At 40.1% G+C, this 12578-nt stretch overlaps 1 protein-coding gene across 5 annotated transcripts in view; it reads left to right on the top strand.

The window, feature by feature from the left end:
* Positions 1-11594, top strand: part of LOC137369552 (epithelial splicing regulatory protein 1-like) — an 82971-nt gene extending 71377 nt beyond the window's left edge. For 2 of the 5 annotated variants that reach the window (XM_068030818.1, XM_068030817.1), the window contains exon 15: positions 9672-11594. In XM_068030818.1, the coding sequence (XP_067886919.1) occupies positions 9672-9830 (159 nt within the window). In that variant the 3' untranslated portion in view covers positions 9831-11594. Of the gene's footprint in view, positions 1-2801; positions 2865-8000; positions 8128-9421; positions 9444-9671 lie in introns of those variants that run through there. The other 3 variants (XM_068030819.1, XM_068030820.1, XM_068030821.1) reach the window with 3 other exon arrangements.
* The last annotated feature ends 984 nt before the right edge of the window (positions 11595-12578 follow it).

Genomic DNA, 12578 nt, shown 5'->3' with positions numbered 1-12578 from the left:
CTATCCATATGGCCTCATTTGAAGAACCTTCCAATATATCATCCCTCCTCACAGCTGTAATAGTTTCCTTGACCAAAACTGCCACTCCCCATCCTTTCATATCCCCCTCCCTATTGCATCTAAAAACCCTGTAACCAGGAACGTTGAGCTGCCGTTCCTGTCCCTCCTTAAGCCATGTTTCTGTAATAGCTATGATGCATACTGCCACGTATCTATCTGTGCCCTCAGCTCAACTGCTTTGTTTGCTATACTCGCATTGAAATGGATACCCTTGAGCACTACCAAACTTTTTTTATTTTCTAACCTTGCTTCCTCTGTCTTCCAGACTCATCCATTAACTTTCTGCCTTCCATTTTCATTTCTGATTTTGTCCCAATTGAGTCTACCCTCAGGTCCTCATCCCACTGCCAAACTAGTTTAAACTCTCCCCAACAGCACTAGCAAAATGTCCCTCAAGGAGCTCAGTCCCAGCTCTGTTCAGGTGCAACCCATCCGGCCTGTACAGGCCCCATCTCCCACAGAGCCAGTCCCAGAAATCTAAAGCCCTCCCTCCTGCACCATCATTCCAGTCACGCATTCATCTGTCTTATTCTTCTATTTCTATACTCACTTGCACGTAGCACTGGGAGTAATCCAGAGATTGCTACTTTTGAGGTCCTGCTTGCTAATTTCTTACCCAGCTCCCTAAATTCTGACTGCAGGACCACATCCCCCTCTCTACCTATGTCGTTGGTTCCGATGTGGACCACGACTGCTGGCTGTTCACCCTCCCCCTTCAGGATGCTGTGCAGCTGCTCAGTGACATCCTTGACCCTGGCACCAGGGAGGCAACACACCATCCTGGATTCACATCTGTGGCCACAGAAACACCTGTCTGTTCCCCTGACTTTTGAATCACCTATCACTATGGCTCTTCCAGTCTTCCCTGTACCCCACTGTGCAGCTGAGCCACCCATGGACTTGGCTTTGGCTGCACTCCCCAGGTGAAGCATCACTTTCCTCAGTGTTCAGAACTGAATACCTGCTGGAGAGTGAGATGCTCTCGGGGATCTCCTGGACGACCTGCCTAATTCTTTTTGACTGCCTGGTGGTCACGCATTCCCCCCTCTCCCTGCATACTCTTAAGCTGTGGGGTGTCCACATCTATAAATGTATGTGTGAACATCACTCAATAATAACTGTTGTAATACCAACCCTTTTAGCCTGTTTACAGAAATAAAGCAAAATTAATGTTTGCCACAAGTAATATAATTTCATATCTATAGAGCAAAACGCTTGTTGTACACTGCACAACTGAAGATTTATGGCAGCATTACTTCAGATATTATTATGTTTCTTTAGAAAAAAGATGGAAACCTTGGGCTTCGTTGAATTTTCACTAACTTTGCTCCTAAACTAACAATGAGAAATGTGTACAGATGCTAATTACCATACACTGCCTCCGGGACCCATAATTTATATGAAATGGCCATAAGATTATCAATTATTTTGAGTGCACAGTGGAAACTGATGTATGAAGAGGTACAAGTTACTGCTTTGCCCTGCAAAGATGAATCTTAAATGTAGCTAGAGCCAACTTCACTAAATTCCAATTGGCGAAGTATTTACAGGATGACATCTCGTCAGTGGGGAGTTTTTGAGTCTCACTACTTTCAGCAGCTGTTGACCCTAAAGTTGTGCTGCTAATTTTTTTTTATCGACCTCTAATCATGTCCACGGTTGAAGGCAGCAACTCATGCTTTGAATGGTACCACAGAAGTGAGTCCTTTCTAGTCCAAGTAGCCATTCTTTCATGTGCTTCTCTAAATAGTTAGAGTTGGCTGACCACGTAGTAACTGATAGCATCAGACTCAAGTTTATTATTCAAATGTACATTTCCAGCAAGAGTCACTGGAAAGTAACTGGGAGCAGGAATACTTGCTGATTGGTCTCAGAAGAGCCCAAATCAGGGAACAATTATCATATCCCTACTACACTATACAGATCAGCTAAACTCTGGATTGAACCCAGATCCTTCTTGGTATCTATTATACAAAGCTACCCCACACAGTGCACGCACTCACTGTGTTGCTGATTGTGTCATCACATGCACCTCCATTTTAAACACTATAAAGTACCTTGGAAAATCTCAACACCCCATTACTTACCTGGGGCAAAAATTATAACTGTACTCCTTTTACAAAAGGAGAGTAGTGTCAACCATGTTGCTACTTTGTTGGGCTGATTCACAATCAAATGTAAAATTATTCATATTTTTTGATATTCATTTCATGAAATTACCTTAAGCTACAACATTGAAAGCTACTGTTCACCAGTAGTGTTTTACAATGGTGTAGCAACTTATCTCGGTGACTTTACTCACTGCTGACAACTTCTGTTTGTACCGGTGGTTCTATGAAATCTATTTTAGGGCCTTTGGAAAAGGCGTACGTTGCAACATGTTTCGACCTGTGAAGCTGGCAATGCCACTGCTCTGTGATTTTCAAAGCAGTGCTCTGATCTGAGTGTTCTCGAGCGGATTCTCTAAGTGTTGCTTGTGAGGATTGGAAGTAGTGTCAGTGATGTGTAATTTGCTGTTATGCTGCTGTGTTAATCCTGTACATAAGTGCTAGTGTACAGATAAAACAAGTGAATGCATAAACTGCCAAACATTTGTTTAGCTGGAAAAATAAGCTAAATTAATTTGTGTTTTTTTTAAATTGTAATTTCTTGAGATTTATTTCCTCCTTGATTTGTTTCATCTGGGATGGTCTGTCTTGCCTGTATTTTATCTGGTCAATGTTGCTCTGTTTGTTTACTAGATGCCCTAGTGGTCCTGTGTGCTGCATTCAATGGCCTAGCCAAGACTGGTAACTTTCTGTCTGAGGGGAAAATGAGAATATTAATTCCTCATGGGGCAGGGTGGGTGGCACCCTCTTCGACTTGCCCTCATGATGTTGATAGCCATCTAGTAACAATGATGATGAGAACTAGCAGGTAAATTCATTGATCCCTTGGTCTCAGGGATTCAGGGTTGGAGATTCAGTGCTACACTGTCACCCTAACTCTGACCAATACTGCTTTCAAGCACTGCTTCCTGCTTGGAGCACAGAACCTCTGAATTTATCCTATTCAGGCAGGAAGCCAAATGCAAGAAAATATGATACAATGGGATGGTAGATTTTTAGTTGTAGATTGCGTACAACTGCGTATTTGCCGGCCACACTAGCCTCCTTCCAATTAGCTTGTTTATGATGTGTACCTACAAAACCTTTTGAGGGCAGTAGAGACAAATGAGGACAGGACAACAGTAAGAACCATCCAGTCTCAACTCCAGTGCTGGTAACACAAACCTGTCTTTCACAAACCCTACCTACCTGCCAATATATTACATAATGAATAAATCCAGTCCCTCAAAGTTTGCATGTTATGCCTAGTGGGGAAGAATAGCAGTGGCGTCAATTCATTGCAAGAAGGAACAAGGTTTAGATCTTTAAACAAAAGGCTGACAAGCATCCATACTTAGCTGCTGAGCCTGATGTCTACACTGACCATGACTACCAATTCACTATTATAGCAACATTCAAATATCATTGGGATCAAGTTTAAATATGCAAATCCAGATCTGACTGCAGATTCTAAAAGTTAGCTTGCGTGGAGCCCCTGACTGATTTTGGCAGGCAGCAAGGTCTAAGGCCCATTTTGGAAACACTAGGTATATCAGTTGTTAATCTGCTGTTTGAGTGATATGTACTTTCAACGGCATGTGCAGCAGTTATGCTCCCTCACGCTGTCGGGCTGAGTAATTCTTCAAAGCTATATCTCCTTGTTATTAGCACTGTGATTTCAGTGTATCTCGGTGTCAGTATTGCCGACAATATTATTTACTCTCTGATGTAATGTTTGTCCCTATAGAACAGTCATGTGCATGATCATGCACGTAATTGTGGAGTAGTGAGGGCCTCTTGGAGCTCTCTGAACTTGAATAATCCAGTAGTAGAACAGTTAGAAAGATGGCTTCTTATAATCATGATCATTGGACAAAAGAATATTCAGAACAAAACCTTACAATTGCCATGAGTATTTACAGGAAAAATATAGCTACGAATGTAATTTTTGAAAAGTTATTCATGACAAAATCTTTTATTCATTCCTGAAATCCCAGTGAAAAAACGGGAGAGATTTGAGCAAACCACTTAGACCATCACTCCCACTGGCCCCGGCTTTTCACATGGATGCCTATTGCAAGAGGCACATTTCTTATCTGGGAAAAGAATTAACTGTTTCGCCCTGCAGCAGATAAACTTCTGACAGCTAGCTGAGTGCTGACTGAGATTGGCACTATCAATCATGAGGGAGTCTGACTTTTTGGTCTCCCATATCAGCCAAAGAAGCCCATGTGAAGGAGAGAACCTGAATGTGGGGAGGTGATTAAGAAAAGTTAGGAACTAAAATACAATTAAAAACAATTTGAAATTAGCAGATGATTCAAGTGAAATCAAACTGCACTTCTGGTACTTACACACTTCATACCATAGAATCGGCAAACATGGATTTAAAAATGATCATTAATGAGAGGTTGAAAACTAATGTGGCAGTGTTTTCAGTTTACACATAGTGACTAATTCTCCACTGCTATCACTATAAACTTTAATCTTTCTCAACTGTGCATGTGGCAGATAGAATCATAGAATGTTTAAGGTACAGAAAGAGGCCACTTGGCCCATCGTGTCAGTGCCGTCCGAAAAATGATCCACCTATACTAATCCCACCTTCCAGCATTTGGTCCATAGCCCTATAGATTATGGCACTTGGGGTGCATATCCAGACTCCTTTTGAATGAGTTGAGGGTCTGTGCCTCAACTACCCTTTCAGGCAGTGAGTTCCAGATCCCCAACACCCTCTGGGTGAAAAGGTTTTTCCTCATCTCCCCTCTAATTTTTCTACCAATCACTTTAAATCTATGCTGCCTCGTCACTGACCCCTCTGCTAAGGTGAATAGACCCTTCACCTCTACTCTGTCCAGGCCCCTCAAAATTTTGTAAATTTCACTCCGATCTTCCCTCAGCCTTCTCTGTTCCAAGGAGAACAACTCCAGCCTATCCAGTCTTTCTTCATAGCTGCATTTTTCCAGTCCTGGCAACATCCTCATAGTGCCATGTGTTGGAAGATTATAAACTTGCAATGAAGTGCACAGCCAGCTGATTACTGATCCCAGGGAACCCACATTTACTTGTTAAGGGCACAGTTTAGCAATAATATGTGGCATGGAGAAGATGGAATATTGATTTACCTTTCACTCTACATCAACCTGAGCAAATTTGACTTTCACACAGGTTAATCAGTTTGGTCTTGGGCAGCTCAGTAGTTGTTCCAGGTCATATGTTCATGTTCTAACTAATTCAGTACATCAGGGCAAAGTGCCCTGCCTTTTATTTTTTTCCCCAAATACTTTGTTTTTTTTCTTGAGTGCCATTGTTTCTCAGAGCACACTGCCATGTCATTGAACAAATTGCTACCTTGTGATTAGCCATAAATGTGCCTTTTCCAAAATGTTTGTGCTTGTTCATCTGGAACACCAAAAATTGAATTGATGGATGAAGGAATACTTCCAGTGCTACAATCCAACTGGTGCATTTTTTCTCAGCTAAATAAAATGTCATTAAACTTCAGAAGTTTTTTTTTAAGCTTACTTATCCACCTTCTGTTAGTGAGTGTAATGTAAATTCCTTGTGTCCTAGAGCTAGAAGGGAAACCTTGCCAGGGTTTCAAGTTACTGACTGCTATTCAGTCACTACAGTTGAAATGTACTATGTGGGGATGTCTGGCAAGGACAGGATCATATACAGCTCTGAGATCCCCTACTGTCAAATAGACTTAAATGTCTGCACTCATGTATGCATTCTGGCGAACTGGGCAAAGTTGACCCAAAGGTGCAAGCACCTGTTGAACTGTGCCAATGAAAGCATCAGCACATTGAGAAGAGGTAAATCAAAAGGAGATTTGAAAAGTCCTTGGTGTAAATATAAAGTTGATGACTTTTGGCTATTCACTTGCAGTGGTGTTCCTTTCAACCTGTGCAATTCAGATGCTGTTTTGTTAGTTTCTTTCTCACTCATACATTTGGGACTCACTAATGGAGAGAGATTCACTCATTTTGGTTTGTAAAATGTGACCAATTTCATCAGAAATGTCATTTTAGAACATTCCCCCAATGTGGGTAGCTCTGTATGTACCATTGCACATGCACCACCATCCATTTATTTATAATTCTAGAAATTCTAAAAATGTCTATGCTGCAGATACATTTTCCATTTGTTTCTCCATCAATTTCCAGGTTCAATATCAGTGCAAATCGATCAGATGTATTTCCATTATTTCAGTAGCAGTTGGTGATCTTTTTGACAGATGATGCACAGCTTAACATGCTTAGCTAAGCCACTTTGTTACTATGACAACAAGCCCTTCCTGTGAAATACTACCACCAACCATATAATCTGTTTCCTGATTTACCAGTGATTTATGCTATCAATAACAAATATACTTCTTACGGTTAAGAGTGTGCACTTTTGTAAAACAATTTTTATTACAAATGTAATATATGTGTTATTCACAGTATAGTCAAGTAAGGGCAACCTGCTGCTCGGATTTTAAAAGTCAAATTTGCTCCATACAGCCATCCCGCAACCATGATCCGACAGATATCATGTATTCCACACTTATGTGACTGTTCTCTTTGGTTGATTCCTGGCACCGCTGCAGCATTCCTCTAGTCAGGTTGGGATCTTTGGTTGCAGATGGTCAATTTTTATCTGAGCAGTTGGCCTTGTGCTTCGCCACCTTTGATTTGCAGTAGCTAGGAATTTCATTGTGGTCGCTGCTGGCCCACAAGGAAAGGAGCTACTGTTTCAATAAACGGCCTCTACCACTATGCTGTTCATTACCTGCTGACTCAGCCTGAGACACATTCATGCCTACAGCAGACACAAATTTCTAAGTGAGGCATCCAGGGTATGTGCCTGAAACAGCTGTTCGATCCTTTGCATATGCAAATAGGAGGCCTAAAGCTTATTTTATGACTCCTTCTTAAAGGTGGGCTGCTTTCAGTATGACCAGGTCTACATACGGTTTAACCAGTGATCCTTAAAGGGACCTCTGGAAGCCTCTGCCAAAAAGAAAAGTACTGTAGAAGAGAAGCCTGGAGGAGCAGGTGTATACCATGTATAGCAAATTGAGGGAGCTATCAGTAAAAGTGACCATAAAGCTACTGGATTGTAGTAAAAATTCAACTGGTTCACTTTAGGAAAGAAAATCTGCTGTACTTGCCCACTCTGCCCGATGTGTGTCTCTAGTCCCAAACCAATATGATTGATTCTTAACTGCCTTCTGAAGTGACCTAGCAAGCCACTTGGTTGTATCAAACTGCTACCAGCAATTCAAAATGATCGTTCACCACCATCTACTCAACGATTAGGGTTTGGGCCTTAGCATGATGCCCACATCCCGAGAATTAATTTAAAATCTAATTTTTTAAAAAAATTTGCAGTTTTTTGGAGGGTGACTTTCCTACCTTGAAATTGTGTTTCATAGTAAGTAATGTCACACAAAATATTATTCTGAGCTATTATAGTATCTTGTAAAACTAAAGCACTGGAATGCACAAATTTGAAAACTTGGCTATAATTTGAAGTCATTTGGCCTCGATGTGCAAATGTATACTGTCAGCTTCTGGACAGAGTGCTAGACAGCCGCAGAACATGAGGTTTTGGAATATCGTTTAGAAATCAAGCCAAATATAACTTAAGTCCCAATTCCCACAACCACTTTGACATCTCATCTAATGTATCTCCACTCAGAAATCACTGTCTGGGAATTGAGAATTAATACACAATTTAAAGATAAACTTTTCAAAAGGAATCCATTAAGACCCAACAGCAAACTACTGCAGCATGTGTTTATTTGATGAGACAGAAATGGTATGAGTTTAATAGATTTTTTATGTATGTTCAACCTTGCATCAGTATCCAGCTGAGGAATGCCAAGGACTTGTGCATGCGTATGACCAGGCCAGGACAGTGTTCACACATCCCAAAGAATGGGTCTGTATTTAAATGGCTCATGAGCTAGACCTCTTGTAAGAGAAGGCAGGTAAGGAAGTGCTATGTCCAACTAACTGGGTCACTTGACCTGTTCTAAAGATGCTTTCACAAATCATGTGGTGTTGGGGAAAATTGAGGTGTACATGTGTGCACGGCATTGTGGATCAGATGTCGGCTTTATAAATATTTGTGTGGGTTTAAGGTTTTTCAAATGCACAAGTTGCTGCACTGCCTTAGGACATGTGTCTAAGTATGTAAGACCTCCACTAGCTCGGCAGAGTTTCACATGCAGCTTGAAATGACTTGTCTCCCTCTCCGTCTCCCTCTCCGTCTCCCTCTCCGTCTCCCTCTCCGTCTCCCTCTCCGTCTCCCTCTCCGTCTCCCTCTCCGTCTCCCTCTCCCTCTCCGTCTCCCTCTCCGTCTCCCTCTCCGTCTCCCTCTCCGTCTCCCTCTCCCTCTCCCTCTCCTCCCTCTCCCTCTCCGTCTCCGTCTCCGTCTCCGTCTCCGTCTCCGTCTCCGTCTCCGTCTCCGTCTCCGTCTCCGTCTCCGTCTCCGTCTCCGTCTCCGTCTCCGTCTCCGTCTGTGTCTGTCACTCACTCACTCCCTCCCTCCCCTACTTGCACTCCACATCTTCCCATAACAGTACGTCTAGGACCAGCAACATGGCATGCATAAGTCTTCATTATTTGAAATATAGCTGTCTGAGATGAAGATATGATTATAACTTGTACAGAAATGCTAAATACAACAGTCATTTGCTTTCTTCTCTGCCCCTCCTTCATCACTGACACTCATTTTAGTTTTTAAAAAAAAATCCAAATTCTTTTGTAGCAGACCTGTACATTTCATCTGTATATATTTCTGATCTTGCAATCTAACTAGCCTTTTCTTGCACATTCCCATGTTTTATTCAGACTTGAGGTTCTAAATGTGGAATGTGTAGTTCAATCACAGCAGTTACTACAAAAATTGTCTGGCTTATTTAATAGTGATATTGTAGGGAATAATAGCCTGCATCACTAGACATGGGTCCGTGCACAGTTCTCTATATTGAGAATTTCTCATCTCATCCATATTACAGTAGGGAGCACCAAAAGATAGGCACTTCCCTGCTAACAGGGAAGGGCAAGTCATTCTGGGCACTCTCCTTTGTGGTTGGTATAGAGCAGCATCAACAGGCTTCAATTATTGCCAGCAAGGTTGAACCTGAAGCTCAATCTTGGGGATGTGACTGTGGAAACTGCTTGAGTTTGTGTCTCTCTCTTTCACAACTTCTGAAAATTCCTTGAGTTTCATCCTGGAACACAGTTCAAGTGGTTGTTGATTTTCTCTTCATCCTACAGATACTTATCCATATGGAAGCATAGGTGCAGCAGCACTTTGAAACAGTAGGGTTTACTGGTATGTTCCAAATTAGCAACCCACAGATATGGACAGTAGCAAAATAAACCTAGAGGTGATGGGAATTGCAAGTAACTGAATAAAAGAAGCCTGTCTGGTGCTGGGATTCTGTCTGTGGAATGGCACATGTTGCTATGGGATATATCTCCAGTTATCTATTATTACATTGCTGTTTTTATTTACTTGATGCAGATTCCCCCTGAGTCTGTGCTGATCATGTCCAATTTATATGGACAGTCAAGTGGCGATGCTTTTGTGATATTCCCATCACTGGATGCTGCCAAGCAAGCTATGGTAGAGAAGAACCACCAACACATTGGCAGTCGCTATGTGGATCTTTACTTGTTGTAAAATATGATGTGCTACTTAGAATGGAAACATAGGTAACAAGCATGTTTATGCAAAAATAAGATCCATAACAATTCGGATTGAAGATTTTTCTTAAGATACAACTGTTCTAACAAAATGAGAATGATACCGTTTTCATTTTATCTTGGAGGATAAATGAAGCTGGACATTGAAAGAATGTATACATTATCACAAAATAGCAATTTTGTTTAATTTGCACAATCTATAATGTTCTGGCTTTTATATAAACATTAAAACTTGGATGCTATTGTAACGCTTATGTACAGGGTTTTCCATTTCAACCATTATTGTAAGAGATGACATGTATAACATTGATCCAATCCTTACGATCATGCAAAACATATTGGACTCATGACTAACACATCAGTGCAGGCCTTTTCCATGACAAATATTACTGAAATATACTTGTGCTTCCTCATCAATCATTACTGTAACACGCAAACAGAGCTTTTTCTTGTCACTCATTGTAGCACTTTTTTTTAAAAACAGGTCACCTTCACACCAATCATTACACACCTGTACAGGGATCTTCAATTCTAATCATTACTATAACTTGCTTGTACAGAGCTGTTTATTTAGTGTAACACACCTGTACAGGGAACTTGCATGCCAGTAATTGCTATAAAATACCTTTATAGGTATCTTCTGTGTTATTCGTTACTCCCAACAGCACTCACTTATGCCAGGTATTACTGTAGAAAACATGTACAGAGCACTTCTATTAAATGCTTTAAAACATCTGTAGAAGCCTTTATGTCACTTCTTGCTATATCGCACCTTTACAGGGCTCTTCCAGATCATTCATTGTTGTAACACATTGCTATAATCACTCCTGCACAAAACTCTTTGGTTCCAATAATACATATACAAGATGCTTCCCTGAATATTATTATTGTAATGGATGACATATTATAACACTGCTTTTTCATTACTGTAATCCAATACCTGTACAGGGTTGATATCTGCCAATTGTTGCTGTGATGCAGCATTATTCTATGCCAACCTTTTCTGCAGTTGGAAGTTTATTTATTCTGCTATTTAACATTAAAGATTTAGTCAAAAGACTATTGCTTTTTTTTCTAAATATCACAAATGCATCTTTTAAATGAAATCAAATATGAATTTTATATGTATAAATTGTTTACAAGCATAGTAAGTTCTATTCAAACTGTGTGCTTCCTGAATTATCAATATCAAGTACTGACTTTAAAAAAAAAAAAGTTCCAGTGTGCCTTTTATATTTTTGGATTATAGTGGCCAAAATTTTATATGCCAATGTTCACACTTATCTGGCTGGAATATTATTCAGATTTACTGTTAAATCTGAACATTAGTGTCAGTACAGTTAAACAATGATGGAAAGACTAAAAACATAAGATGGAAAGTGTTAAACATAATTAGTTCAACTGATCTGCAACTGAACTGACTCAAACTATGTATGCATGTTTAGATTGTAGATTGCTAGACTTCTTAAACTGTTAAATCTAACATATATAAAGATATTATAAGTCAAATATTGCCAGTTTGATTGTAGCAGATAACTTTTTGATATAAAATGTTAGAGATTAATGTCTGAGCACTAAAATGTAGAATGAATCTTTTTATGCAGCAAGAGTTAGCTCAAGGAGTGCAATACTTGAGGACAATTCTGTGAGTTACCATATGTGCAACTGCTATCCTAATATTTGAATCCATGAAATGTCAAAGGAATGATTTTTTTTTAAGAAATGCTGTATATGCAGACAATTATATGTTTGTCAGTACATTTGTGTATTGAATTCAGTGTTAAATAAAATACTGTAATTATATTTTCAGTGATTCCTGGTGTATTAGCCAATATAGGTTTAGAAGTCAAATTATATTTGATGTGAGGTTCCTGGCCTAGTCTCAGATAATGAGGATGGGATAGCATTGCCTCATTTCATGTGCGGTGGTTGGAGATTACAGAGGGAGTTTTACTGCCCTAAAAACAAACATTTCTGTTTTGTTTCTATTTCCAACTATGTTCATTAATTCAGTTTCCTCAGGACCAGGACCTGACAGACTTCATTCTAGGGTCTTAAAAGGAGTGGCTGTGGAGATGGATGTATTGGTTTTAATTTTCCAAAATTTCCTAGATTCTGGAAAGGTCCCATAAATTGGAAAATAATGAATGTAATTCCTCTATTCAAGAAAGGAGGGAGATAGAAAAAGGAACCTACAGGCCAGGTAGCCTAACTTCCATCATGGGGAAAATGCTAGAATCTATTAAGGATGTTATAGCAAGGCACTTAGAAAATCTTAATGCGATCAGGCAGAGTCAATGTGGTTTTGTGAAAGGGAAATCATGTTTGACTAATCTTTTAGACTTCTTTGAGGAAGTAACAAGCAATGTGGATAAAGGGGAACCTCTAGATGTGGTGTACTTGGATTTCCATAAGGTGTATTGTAAGGTGCCATATCAAGGGTTAGGACACAAAATAAAAGCTCATGCTGTTGGGGGTAACATATTAGCATGGATAGAGGAATGGTTAGCTGAGGGAAAGCAGAGAGTAGGGATAAATGAGTCATTTTCAGGTTGGCAAACTGTAACTAGTAGAGTGTCACAGGGATCGCTGCTGGGGCCTCAACTATTTACAATCTCCACAAATGACTTGGATGAATGGTCCAAATGTATGGTTGCTAAATTTGCTGGTGACACAAATATAGGTAAGAGAATAAGTTGTAAGGAGGATATAAGGAGTCTGCAAA

This window comes from Heterodontus francisci, chromosome 5 (assembly GCF_036365525.1).
Source record: "Heterodontus francisci isolate sHetFra1 chromosome 5, sHetFra1.hap1, whole genome shotgun sequence".
Taxonomy (NCBI): Eukaryota; Metazoa; Chordata; class Chondrichthyes; order Heterodontiformes; family Heterodontidae; genus Heterodontus; species Heterodontus francisci.
The sequence above is the reverse complement of the archived record's forward strand: the minus strand, read 5'-3'. Positions and strand labels throughout refer to the sequence as shown.